The sequence below is a fragment of the Pelecanus crispus genome, chromosome 4 (genome assembly GCF_030463565.1).
Source record: "Pelecanus crispus isolate bPelCri1 chromosome 4, bPelCri1.pri, whole genome shotgun sequence".
In the NCBI taxonomy this organism is placed as follows: Eukaryota; Metazoa; Chordata; class Aves; order Pelecaniformes; family Pelecanidae; genus Pelecanus; species Pelecanus crispus.
The window spans coordinates 27802931-27816350 of record NC_134646.1 but is presented as its reverse complement, the minus strand read 5'-3'; the positions used below and the strand labels follow the sequence as shown (position 1 = coordinate 27816350).

At 41.9% G+C, this 13420-nt stretch overlaps 2 protein-coding genes across 4 annotated transcripts in view; one reads left to right on the top strand and one right to left on the bottom strand.

Annotated features, from left to right (window-relative positions):
- MCUB (mitochondrial calcium uniporter dominant negative subunit beta) overlaps positions 1–185 on the top strand; it is a 52873-nt gene extending 52688 nt beyond the window's left edge. Inside the window, exon 8 of the mRNA XM_075709501.1 lies at positions 35–185. Within this exon, the coding sequence (XP_075565616.1) occupies positions 35–112 (78 nt within the window). The 3' untranslated portion in view covers positions 113–185. The remainder of the gene's footprint in view (positions 1–34) is intronic.
- A 1683-nt stretch (positions 186–1868) lies between these two features.
- CASP6 (caspase 6) lies at positions 1869–11548 on the bottom strand. Of its 3 annotated transcripts, XM_075709247.1 has the most exons (9): positions 11518–11548; positions 9730–9771; positions 8929–8971; positions 8427–8429; positions 6270–6416; positions 5754–5830; positions 5125–5300; positions 2743–2899; positions 1869–2118 (listed from the first exon to the last, which is right to left on the bottom strand). In XM_075709247.1, the coding sequence occupies exons 1-9, from the start codon at positions 11546–11548 to the stop codon at positions 1880–1882; spliced, it is 915 nt and encodes a 304-aa protein (XP_075565362.1). In that variant the 3' UTR covers positions 1869–1879. The 3 variants fall into 3 exon arrangements, with proteins under 3 accessions (XP_075565362.1, XP_075565361.1, XP_075565363.1); XM_075709246.1 differs by lacking the exon at positions 8427–8429; XM_075709248.1 differs by lacking the exons at positions 6270–6416; positions 8427–8429.
- Between the last annotated feature and the right edge of the window lie 1872 nt (positions 11549–13420).

Genomic DNA, 13420 nt, shown 5'->3' with positions numbered 1-13420 from the left:
AGGATGAACTCTTCATTTTTTCTTGCACTGGCAGGCAGAAGAATCCCTGAGGCGTCTGCGCCAACCTCTGCATCTGAGGCTTCCAATCCAGGAAATCAGTGACAAGGACTGAATTTGGTTTTGTATATATTAGAATTGCCTTTTCAAAGCCGATAGGAACATTTAGTTACTCTATAGAAACTGGATATTTTTGACCACTATAGTTTTGAAAGTTGCAATAAATACCTATAAAAATGATTTGGTCACGTGATGGTTTGTTTTGTTTTGGGGTTTTGTTTGTTTGTTTGTTTGTTTGTTTAAATACTATGAAGAAGCTGCTGAAGCAAAGTTTTTCAAGGTATTTGTCAAATCTGTATTAGTAAAATGGAGGCATTCTGCCTGTGGTAAAATGACGGGGATGTTTTATAGCACAAGGGCTGTCGTCTTAGGACTATTTACTATAGCAGAGCAGTAGCTCATAGAGTAATTTTCTGCAGTGAGTATTAAGGATTTTTTTTCCCTGAAATTATTGTTTTCCTTTCCCTAGCTCTGTGCTTTGACTCTGATATAACACCATTGGTGGAGGTTAGAATTGCATTACAAGTAAGCTTTTTTAGTAAATATTGCTGGGAAAGCAAGGTATATCAAACTAATTTACTATAAAATTATTTATGTTTCACTGTTGCATTTTATTGAAAGAATTTATCCAAACATTCAAATTTATACATTCATGATTCATACAAAGCTTAAAAGTAACCACAGTAAGATTTAACATCTGTGGCTCAGAACATAGTATATGAAAAGATTTGATTAAAGCAGAGCCAGTAAATCAATTCTTTTATACCCAGGAAAGTGGGTTAAGACACTTTTCTCAGCTTGAGTTCTCCATTGTCCCCCAGAGTTAAGCATACCCATAATGTAAAAAATAATAAAAGAAATACTCATTTCTAGTAAGTACCAATGAAATTACTGATGCTGCAGTAGTAACAATCCGTTGATGACAAACACACTATCACTTTTATATACGCCATGACAGTGCATGGCTGATCTCTGGGGCCAAGGGCAGGATGAGGCTGATCCAACACCAAGGCCTGAAGTATGAAGGTTTGCACGTGCTGCATTTTGCAGAGCTGCCTAGAGATGTCCAGCAGTTGTAAGTGAGCCTGGAACCTTGAAATGATTTGCTTTAGCTTTAGAGATGTGTACAAGGTGAGCTTACCCAAAGTCAAGCTAAGCAAGCTGTTACACGGTCTCACTGCACTACTGCTTGCTTTTCCCCTGAGGATGCAAAGCACCAGCAAGCTTTAATTGTGCCCCAAACGTAAATGATGTGCAAGCAAAAAGAAGCCCGTTATCTATATTAATGGTTCAGTTGTACTTAATGAATTAAGTTCCCTTTTAGTGTCGAGAGAAAAGAAAAAATGTCTAAAAAGCTATAAATCCACAAAAACTGGAAGGTGAGTACTGCTGTCCGCAGATTTAAAAAGATGCCCGACAAACATATTCCCTGTAAACTGTGCTCTTGGAGCAAGAAAGCTAATCTAATGCAACATTTGAAATGTTTTGGAAATAGTAAAATGTGCCATAGTTAGATGGCAATCAGTCAAAAAAACTTCTAAGAAAAAAGGAATCTAGAGTATTGATTTCAATAAAACATGAGCACTTCTTAATAGTTTTGCACCAGTCAACTTTTCCCAAATTCCCTGAGATGAGCAGAGCTGTAATACTAGTTTTAAAATTGCTATAAGATTTTAGAAACTATTACACATACAAACTATAGCATTTGATACCAGTGTTTTTGCAAACAATCTTGTAGAATATCAGTCTCCTGAACTAAGACGGTGTATTTTTCACTTCTGCAGTGAGTATTAGTTAATGGTTGTCATTGTTATTTAGCAATCTACTTACATTTTGGATGAAAATACAATTTTTTAGTTAACATTGAGGCGAAACAGGGAATCTGCTTTTTTCCTATAGCGTTAATGTCTCTGCACATATCCACTTTGCGATGAGATACTTTCCTGTTAACAATAGTAAGAAGTTCTGTGAACTCCAAGGAAGAGCCGTGCTTCCTGAGCACCTCGCACAAGTCTTGAATGTACCAGGAGCCATTTACAGTTTCACGATGAGAAAAGTAACCTGTTGAAGAACAGGAACATAAAATTATTTCCAACTGTAAGTAGTGATGCCACTTGAAAAATAATAATGAGAGTTACTGCTCGCTAGCTGCATCTGTAAGGGATTACTAATGGGTGTAAATCTTGCTTCGCCAATTATGTAATTTCAGTGGAAACTGTAGATAGGAAATGGCTTTGAGATCACTTACAGTGCGCAGCCAATAGGAGCGTGGTTCAGGGACTGGTAGCTTACAGGATTGTATCTGCATGTTACAAGAGAGCAGAGGGGACTGACAAGATACATGGAGGAGTGGAGAGGACAGCCACGTAGTACAAGGAAATTTGTAAGCCACCACAATCCTGGAAAAGAAGGGAATGCTTGCTGTCAGCAGACAGCTCAGCAGCAAGGTTACGATGAGAATGTTTCTGCTTGGCAAATTAACTGCAACCTTGATGGTTTATTGTTACTTTTTCCTTAACATGTGAGACTCTTTCCCAGACGAGATGTCACTTATCAGACATGCAAAACAGATGACCTGGAACTGTATTCATTATTTTGACTGCAAAATGAAGAAGTGGTGAAGCTTGTTACAGTGAAATATCAGACATCAGATGTTTTATTAGAAAATTACATATTAGAACTTACCTTGCGCCACAGAGTAGCACATGATAAAGTCTGCACCAGCAGGCAGGGTATAGACACCAGCTGCATCCACTTCAGTCTCACTGACAACAGATTCATTGCTGCTGTCTGTTGAATCCAGAGCAATAACTGGATCGTCGTGTTTATCTCCTCGACATGCCTGTTGGTAAGAAATGTTGTTACGCTTTCACCTCTGCCAAGCTCACCTATGTTAATGTGATACTTCTGACACTAACCAGGGGGAACTTCTGTTCGGTTAGGTGTTCCACATTACCATGAGTCTGGATTCATAAAGACCCATTTACTTCTCTATCAATTAAAATATTGGCAATGAAGTCCAGTGAAGGCTCTGAGATGATCACAGAATGGCTGAGATTGGAAGGGACCTCTTGAGTCCAACCTAGTCCAACCCCCCTGGCTCAAGCAGGGTTAACTAGAGCAGGTTATCCAGGACTATGTCCAGTCAGCTTTCAAGTATCTTCATAGATGGAGACTCCACAACCTCTCTGGGTGACCTCTTCCAGTGTTTGACCACCCTCACAGTAAAAAAGTGTTTTCCTGTGTTGAGATGGAATTTCATGTGTTTTAATTTGTGCCAGTTGCCTCTTGTCCTGTCACTGGGCACTGCCAAAAGAGCCTGGATCCCTCTTCTTTATTCCCTCCCACCAGGTGTTTATAACATTGATAAGATTCCCCCGAGCCATCTCCTCCAAGCTGAACAGTCCTAGCTCTCTCAGCCTCTCCTCATATAAGAGATGCTCCAGTCCCTTCATCATCTTTGTGGCCCTTTGCAGGACTCACTCCAGTAAGTCCGTATCTTTCCTGTACTGGGGAACCCAGAACTGGACACAGTACTTCAGATGCAGCCTCACCAGTGTTGAGTAGAGAGGAAGAATCACCTCCCTCGGACCTGTTGGTAAGGCAGTGTTGAATAAATGCTCTGAAGCACAGCCATTGTTATATGCTGTTACACTGCTGCTCTTAGTTCAGTCTCAGATGTGTTAGCTGAGGGAGGGGTTTTTTGTGAGAAGCTGGCGAGCGAGCCCAGTATTGTCAGTATTGCAGAAAGGCTATACATGGAGGGTAAGAAGGTAAGAACACACTCAAAAGATATAGAGTAGGTAAGGAGCATTACTTAAGAACTACCACTAAAGAGAGAAACATGAAAATGTTCTTTCATTTACAGTGATAAAGTTCCATCCTTGCTGTTTCCTCTGATTTCCAAAGGTAAATGCTATGCCGATTGTGCTGTGAAAGAACTCAGCCGATGAACTGAACCCAGTCAATTTGCTTTTTGATGAGTATATATTATAAATGTTTCCAAGCATTAGTTATAACTTAAAATTGAAATATGGAAATATTTCTCCATCTCTGGCACCTGGTTAAAAAAAAAAAAAATCAAAGCTGAAGGAGTCCTAATGAAAGATGAATTAACAATGTGCTGATTCTTGCAGCGGCCTTGTGCCTAAGGAAGCTTTCATTTGGAAAAAAAGGTAATTCTTACAATCACTCTATAAACTAGTACAGTTACAATCTGCTGAAGGCCAGGCTCTCATTCGAGTTTGCTAACTGTAATCTAGATAAAGATGGGATAAAGCCCTGTGTAACCTGGTTTGACCCCATAACTGACTCTGCTTTGAACAGGAGGCTGGATCAGAGACCTCCTGAGGTCCCTTCCAACTTTCATTATCCTGTGAACCAAGGAGTGAAACAGGCAATTACATATGGGCTTTATTTGACCACTTAGCAAAAGCAGTATTTTTGAGGTAATAAAACCTTAAATCGATTCTTTAAATTCTACAGAGATGCCATGTATTGGACATGGACAGAAAAGACACAAAACAAAAAAATGAAGAAAACCAGAAAAACATCACTACCACCACCAAAACCAACCAACCAAAAAACCCACAAAAAAACCCCACAAAAAATAGCTTCTGTAAGGATCAAGTAAAGGGACTTGCCTGGAAGGAAACAGTGAAGGTAAGGAGGTTTGATAGCTGCCTACAGCCTAGCCTAGGGCTGTGAGGTGTGAACAGCAGGAACCGAGCTGCTGAAGCTGTACACAACTTTCTCAAAAAATGACACTGTCTTCTATGCCATTAAATATACACTGACAGTCAATCTGACATGGACTTAATTTGGGTTGCTCTTCATAAAATTACTTCTTATTAAATACAGCTAGAATCATACTACTACCGCTTGTGTACATAAAGGTTTTTTAAAAAAAGAGAAGAATCCTTGTCTAAAATGCCTTTAAGGAACAGTTTTCCTAAAGATGCAAAAACTCTCCCTTGTGGAAAGACTGTATCAGGAAAACTGACTTCTGTATTACAAGAAGATATAGGTCAGTGTTAACTCCACTGAATTCGGAAACAGACACCTTACCTGAATGATAAATATCTTCGGTTTTCCTACCAGACTCTGGCAGTTGTCTCCTCTGAACATGTCTGTGATTGTTTCAATTTTGATTTGGGCATCATATGCATAAACATGATCATTCTCACCATGACTCAGGAACACACAAACAAAGCAGTCAGCATTGCTGTGGTCATCCTTAGAAGCTGAAATAGTTAAGTGGTGTTTAGATGACTAAACAGTGATCTTCAGATTTAAAAAACATTGTACATTTCTATCATATAATTTAATCTCCGATCGGTCCTTTTTCAAATGAACCCTTTTTCAGATAGTGTAACACTGCAGAGATTGGAAGGTGCAATGATTCAACATGGCTGAACATAAGGGCCACTGCAGTTAAAAAGAAGAATGTTAATAACTTCTCCCAGCTGCAGATACTTTCTTTCAGCTCTTGGTGACTTCATTAGTTCTCTCCACAGAAGCTTCACCTACATTGCAATAAAATAATCTGAAGTTTAACCCTTAAGTCCTTCTAATGTTAAATAACTCCCCTGCGCACAAAAAATAATTTTAAGTTAGATGAACAGACAGCATGGAAGAAAAGATATCGGGAAATTCTGCTACAAAAGTTAGCCATAACCAACACATAAGTCTCCTACCTTCATAAATTTTCTGCAGCACATCTTCTGCTTTCAGATCATCAAAATGTCTGACTTCAAATCCAAGGTCTGTCAAACTGTTGTTAAAACACATCAGTATCAGTAAAAATCTTGCTTAAATTATATGTCAGTTGCTAACAACACAGTAGCTTTCCCTGTGAGAGAATGAATATTCATGTTTATGCGTTATTTATGAAAAAAACTACTAAACTTGATTTTGAACTCAAACTGGTATCAAGTGCAGGTGTAATACCTAAAGTTACTTCAAAAAGTTTGTCCTAAGAGAGGTCTGGACAGACTGAAATCATAGGACTTGTGCCAGCAGTTTTCTGTGACTCAAAGGACTGTGCCTTGAAGCTTTGTAATTATGGCTTTCTTTGACAAGGTTGCATAGGTGCTGATGTCTGCAAAATCTCTTGCTCTGTACTTAAATGTAAGATTTAGGTAACTGCTTATTTGACCATGATTTCTGAAGTTTAGCTTTTTACGCTTGAGTAGAGAAACCAAGTTTCTTACCTGCGTTTCAGATTGTTTCTGTCTGCAAGAGTCCCACGTCTGTCTGGCAGCCTCAAATGCCAAAAAAAGTGCTCATGATTGAAGATTAACGCAACTCCTCTTCTTTGATGGTTCATTTTGTATTGCACTGCAGGATCAAGTGTTTGTCTGTTGCCAGAGACAGAAAACATTCCTGATAAATGAGTTAATGGCTAATTGAATTCCTTTCCTGTATCCCTGCTAGATGAGATTTTTTAATTGACTAGAGTATTTGAGGATCCAATTTCAGAAGACAAGACTTCAAAATGTGCAATATTTTAGGAAGAACCTAAATCGCTACGTCTTTTTGAAAGCTTAGGCATGTTAAGCAATTCAATAAAAACAAGTGTTGGGTGTGTATGAGGCTGTGTCAGGTAGGTTGAACAGTTTCTTTACAATGTATTTGTATTTGCTGTTGTCAGGAGGCTGTCTCATTATTAATGCAGTGAGGCAAGTAACTGCACTCTAGACTTGGCTCCAATTCTCTATGTTGTGCGTTTAGCTAAATATTATTTTAACATAATTGGACAGTGCATGTATACTTATTTGGAATTGTAGCTGTCTGAGATTTACTTCAAGTTCTTCTAACTAAACCAAGTGCTGCATCATAACCAATAGACTATAAACTGGTGATGAGGTGGTATGCATAGTTGTCCTGAAAATGGAGAACAAATTTGTATTATGTACCCTAACAAAATGAAAGCTATGACAATACAACTGTTCATCTAAGATTTTAGCAACCAGCTGACAAAATCCTAGATCTGAGGAACTGTTGTTCTGAAGGACAGAACAAATGACCGACCCAGCTTCTAAGTAGAGGACTTTAAACTATGATGGCAACAAACGTACGGAGCACCTGTGTGTTTGGGAGTAGTATTCAGCAATTTTATTGTTTTATGAGCAAAACAAAACATAAGAGTCTGCGATAACACGCTATGCAGGGAACAGAAACTAAAATGCTTCTGGCAATAGACAAGGCCAGTGCTATAGATGGACCGAATGACAGTCCAGGTCATGCTGCCTTGGACTGGCTCTAGTCAGAGCTGTCGTTTTTGGCACATTTTTCTTTTCCCTGCTATGGAATGTTCAGTTTTGGTGGAACTGGTGGAAGAAGTTGCTTACAATATTTGCCTGCAGATGCTACTTAAAGATCAGAGTTTCATCAGCAAAATGCTTTTGTTTCACTACAAAATGACCAAAGTTATCCATAAACTATTTCTGCTTCTCCACTTTATTATGAGCAGCCCCTTGATAAAACATCTTTTTGCAATGTCTGCATAAGAATTCAAACAGGGAACAGGAGTACTGCATGACTTCTCAAAGTCTGGGGGTTTCTGCAGTGTTGGCTGGATAACCAATAAGAAAAGTTAAGCAGGGTGCTTTATCATACTCTCCCCAATTTGAGTACTTAACATGATAAAATGCAAAGATGATAAACTTCAGCCCTGTATTTATGAATGATATTTCACCTGTACCAGTCCCAGAGTTTATTCGGATTTTGGCAATCTTCCTTAGGATTTGGCTAGATGTAGGGCTAGTAGGGATTTTGGACAGTTAGGTCCCTGGATCCTGTGAATGACCATTAAAGGATGGTTCCCTAAGTAGTTCTTCCTCTGCTCAGCTGTATTTGCTGAGTGGATGAGGCAAAGGAAGTTATCATGCAGGTAGTCTACCTCTTCCAGGGCTAGATGATGTTCTAAGGTGGAGTAGGAAAAATTCATGGAATCACTATCCCATGGTCCCTTTATGCTCCTTCTAGAGGAATATATTCCTGTGCAGCACTGTCCTGGTTTCAGCTGGGATAGAGTTAATTTTCTACCTAGTAGCAGGCACAGTGCTGTGTTTTGGATTTAATATAAGAATAATGTTGATAACACACTGATGTTTCAGTTGTTGCTAAGTACTGCTTATGCTAGTCAAGGACTTTTCAGCTTCCCATGCTCTGCCAGGTGCACAAGAAACTGGGAGGGGGCACAGCCAGGATAGTTGATCCAAACTGACCGAAGGGGGGCTATTCCATACCATATGACGTCATGTTCAGTATATAAACAGGGGGGGTTGGCCGGGGAGCAGCAATCGCTGCTCGGGAACTGTCTTGGTATTGGTCGGCAGGTGGTGAGCAATTGCATTGTGCATCACTTGCTTTGTATATTATTATTACTATTATATTGTTATTATTACTACTACTACTATTTTACTTTATTTCAATTATTAAACTGTTCTTATCTCAACCCAGGAGTTTTTCCTCACTCTTACTCTTCTGATTCTCTCCCCCATCCCATCGGGGCAAGGGGAGTGAGCGAGCGGCTGCGTGGTGCTTAGTTGCTGGCTGGGGTTAAACCATGACAAGCACTCTATCACTTAGTCTGCCCAATTGTTCCTTAGATTGTGATGGTGTTTTTGCCACAGTCTCTGCACATTGCCTAACATAAAAGGAGTTGACTCCTAAGAGTCACTTTTGCATCCATGGTAAGAAGGGTGGTTCTACGTCTGGTGTAGCTAAAATGAGAAACGTGTTCTCTAAGTGGGTGGAGTTGAGTTGAATAATCTAATCCAGTCACATTCTTAAGAAAAATCAGAAAACCCTGCACTGACCTCAATACTATGGGCCACGCCTCTGTCACTGCCATCAGAACTTTACCTTATATCAAGTGCATCTACTTCTGTGATGTTTTGATTTCCATCTGTTGAGAGATCAAAAAGTGCTTTAGCCACTAAACAATTCATTAAAAAGAAACAATTTGAACTTGTGCATCCAGCCTTAAAGTTTAGCTGTCAGTGTGAAACAAAAGCTCATTCACACATCAGGTAAGTAGGCACGCAGTTAAACAGCTTCATTAGCATTTTTCTGCACCCACAGCTTTTGGAGGCTGTTCTTAAAAGTTCTGACTCCAACAGTCTGAATTTTAGGTGCTGAAGACATGCATGTTTTGTGTCTGTGTATCTGTATCTATAGAGACATATTCAGAGATCAGGATTTTATTTAACTAGCTGGCTGTATTTATTTAAACAGTCTCTAACTCAGTAGTTATGATTTTACATAATCTAAAAATATACTGGTGTTTCTTTTATTTCAGTAATGTTGCTAATGCAAAGCTGAGCATTCTCTTTGAGGTTGGATGCAGCATATGAGTCATAGCGGGTAGTGTAACAGTATGTATAGCTAATGGCAACTGAGAAGATCCAAGATTTATACCTTTTCTTCTGCTAAACTATATAGACATAAGTGTCTCCCGTAACAGAATGCACATAAAGCTAACATTGTGGGAACAGGGAACACGCACATCTTGGGAGTGTGCGGAACTAAAGACTTACAGATGGTTAGGCCCGAAGCATTTATTCCTTTTGCTTAAACATCTCAGTGGGCTATAAAATCACAGCTCCTCCTACTACCGGTGGAGACTAACTACTACATTATTAAAATCTATGTCCTGTACTGTACCTGTGGTGGTTAATGTCGGTCTGCTATCCAACTGGACGTGACCTGCAATTAGAAGATGGGTCATGTATACATATATTTTACAAGCTATTTTGTATACACGGTACTACCTTTTCACATCTGATTACAGCCTTTTGCAAAACAAACTAACAGCTATGTATTGATAGAGGAGAAAAGTTCATAAAGACATTAGAATAAACTTGCAGAAATCTAGAATTGGCTTTAGAACCTTTTATGTTGAACACCATAGCACAGGAGGGGGTGGCTCAAAGGAAGTCACATGCTTCTAAGTGTTGTTCTAAGTGTTACTATTTACATGTAAACTTCCCACTGCCAAATACTGATCTTGCTTTCAGGTGTTGCGTCTTACAATTGTTATGAGTAACTTGAGCACACAAAAAGCTATTTCAGTTTGCTTGAAACATAACATATATGTCAGACTTACGACAGAAGTGCTGAAAAATGAGTGTAGATAGAACATAGCAGCAGTATCTGTGCCTGTGGCTCTGTTGATAATATGAAGCCAGAGTTCTTTAAGAGTGCATCTGTATGTTTACATTTACACTGTATTTTTGCCTGTGTACCTGAGATCTGGCTGATGCTTTTGCCTCAACTTCAGGGGGAAGGGAGTAATCCACCCCGAAAAAAACCAAGAGACCATAAAAATGTTATAGTCATCAAACTTTTAGACAGAAAATGGTGTCATGTAGACACAGGAAGAACAGAATTCCTGGGCCAAAGGAAACTGGGGAAAGATGGTTTTCCTGGGTTTTTTTTTAATCCTGTTCAGTCAGTTACTAGTCTTTAGCTTTTCGTTGCCACTGCCATATTGGAGCTTCATTCAAGTAAACACTACTTAAATCATTATGAGTTATGAAAAGCTTCTGCTTGATTTACACAGGCTTGTTCGAAAAACATTGCTCTCAATGGGACTACTCGTCTTGAATCTCGCAGAGGTGGATAATTGCAAAAGAGGCAAAGATCAGGTATGCTCTGGATCACGCTGGGATCTGATAGCATGTTTCCCTGGATATGTTTTAATCTCAGTAGGTCTATCATTCGGGCCAGAGGACATGGCATTTAGAAAATACTAGTACCAAATAGCACCAAAACCAAAAGCGTACGTAAGCCTAGCAGCATCTTCGGGAACCAAACCCACAGCTTTCGCTGCGCCTCTCTTCTCTTGTCCTCCTGCCACCCATCGCCGTTCTTCCCGGGCACCCGAACCCGGCTCTCCGGGGGTTTCCCCTCGTTTTATCACGGCAGCTCTTTTTCTTTTGTGTTAACAAAGCAACCTCCCCCCGCTCCCCCGCGGCGCCCTGCCGGGCTGTCCCGGGGCGGCGGGGCCGGGCGCTCGGGCTCCCCGTCCTCAACCCCGCTTCTCACTTCCCGCGGCCGGGGCCGGGGGGAACGGGACCTTTCCCCTCCGCGAGGTGCGCTGGGTTTTACCCGCAAATCTACTTCCGCGTTGCCGCTGCTGCCGCCGCCGCCTGCACCTTTCCCCGCTCCCCTTCCTTCTCCGAAGGGAAGCGAAGGCCACGCTCCCCACCAGCGTCGGCAGCGGCCTCCGGGCACCGCTCCGTCGCTGCGGGTCAGCCGAGGCGGGAGGCCCCTCTCCCGCATCACCCGCGCGAAGACACCCCCCCCCCCCACCACCACCACCCCCCGCTCTTGCCCGGCGGGGCCATGGGCGCCGGGGGCGGCTTGGGCACGGCCCAGACCCCGCACGGCTCCGCCGCCATTACCCGCACCCCGCTCGGTCCCCCGCCGCCCGCCCGCCCGCCCTCCTACCCGCCGGCCGCCGCCGCTCCGAGCCCGACATGACCGCGGGCTGAGGCACCGCCGCGCCGCGCCGCGCTCGCTTCGCCGGGCCGGCCCGCCCCCTCGGCCCGGCTCAGGCACCCCTCGGGGGCAGGGCGTTCCTCGCCCGCTCCTCGGCCGCCGCCTCCCTAAGAAGCGGGGCGGGAGAGGCGGGAAGAGCGGCGGGGCCGGCAGGGCCGCGGGGGCCCCGCTGGCCGGGGCGGGAGGCGGCAGCAGCACCCAGCGGCTCCGTGGGTGGAAACTCCGCCGGGAGAATCGAAGGGTGATGTGTTAAAGCGTCTCCTATTACTTTTTAAGTTGGTTATGCATTACCTGTATTCCTGTGATGGGTGCTTTAGCGCCCATGTTTCATGAACTGCAGCGTCGTATACAAAGGCATCATCCTGAAATACGGTGAGAAGCCACTGTGTTTACTAAATCGAGATTTTTCAAAACTGTATTAGAAGTCCCCTTAAAAGGCACATACTGTTTGCTGTGTTACTCTAAATACATTTTCATTCGTGCACCCACATGTAAACCCTTGAGAGGTTTGGATGTAGGTACTTTTGCGGCTTTGCTCTGTTCTTGCATCAGCTCTCTGATGATCTTAAGAGCTGTGAGGAGAGCGCCAAGGTATCTAAACGAACGCTGATATTCCCAACCTTTTAATTATATGGCACTTACCGTTCACTGATTGATTGCATAAGAAACAACAGTTCCTAAAATAAAGCCAGTGACAAAACACATCCTTCTGTGTAAGAGCTTTGCAGATTTTTACTACGGATGGATCTGAATTTCCTATCCGGCCTATTTCTAGGTAGGCTGTAGGTTAAACTCACTGTGAATACGCTCTTGGAGATCTACTAGCTACAAGCACAAAAGGAGGTGGATTTAGAGTGGAATTTTAGGTATTTTTACGCAGTCTGTTTGGCCTGTTTTTACACACACAGGCTTCTTGCATGACTAAGTATTTTAGACAAGATGACTCCGTTTTGGTTAAAGGAGCTATGGGTATCGCTAATTGCCTTTGCTTGTTTTCCTCTTGTTTGGACTTGTTATCCTCAGACTGCCAGTAGGCAGCTAGATGAAGATAAAACTTGTTTGTCTTTGTGTGTACTTTAGTTCGAACATGACACTATGGTAAGAGTTTAGCGTCTTCCACTACGAAACATTTAGACTCTTACCAGCAGACTCATTTTTTGCATACTGCAAATCCCAGATCTCTCAGCTCACGCTAGAGCTGCCCCTAAACCCAAATGGCTACAACAATCCTGCGTGAAGTAGCAGCTGTAGAACCTAAATCGAGGACTAACAGCTTTCTGTTCAACAGTTTGAACTTGTATTCGCTGTGTTCCTCAGTCCAATGGTTAGCTGAGATCCTAATAAGACATTAAAACATCTTTTCCACTTTGTTCTGCTGGAGGCTGAGAGCATACTCAGCCAGCCACTGTGTTCAGAGAAGTCACCAGTAGCTGGATCACACATGAAGCCTAAGGTAGCATTTGACTGGTGTGCATTTCCAGCTTATTTTAATAATGAAAGGGTTTTTTTGTATGTGCATGTATGTACATGTTTCGAAACACTTTCAGATTGTTGCAGTAGCTCCACCACAAGTGGGTAATTTTTGGAAAAAGCATTACGGACGTATCAGAACTGCCGTTCGAAGAAGGGAGTTTGATTGTGGACACACTGCTGTTCGTTATTCAGATCATCCAGAAGAGCAAAATAGCCTGAGGGAGTATTAAGACTCTAACCTGTCAAAACCAAAATTCACTGCAATATTTAAAGAGCATGACTGACTACATAAAAGCATGCAGTAATGAGTCAAATGCCAAGAGCTGCTATATATAGTATTATATTTTTTACATATATATAAAAATATCTAAGTTGTTAA

Coding starts and splice junctions, on each gene's coding strand:
- CASP6 (XM_075709247.1), bottom strand. CDS start 11,548: ATGTCGGGCTCGGAGCGGCGGCGGCCGGCGG. Junction 5,301..5,753: donor GCTGCAGAAAATTTATGAAG/GTAGGAGACTTA, acceptor TAACTATTTCAG/CTTCTAAGGATGACCACAGC. Junction 2,119..2,742: donor GTGCTACTCTGTGGCGCAAG/GTAAGTTCTAAT, acceptor GTTCTTCAACAG/GTTACTTTTCTCATCGTGAA.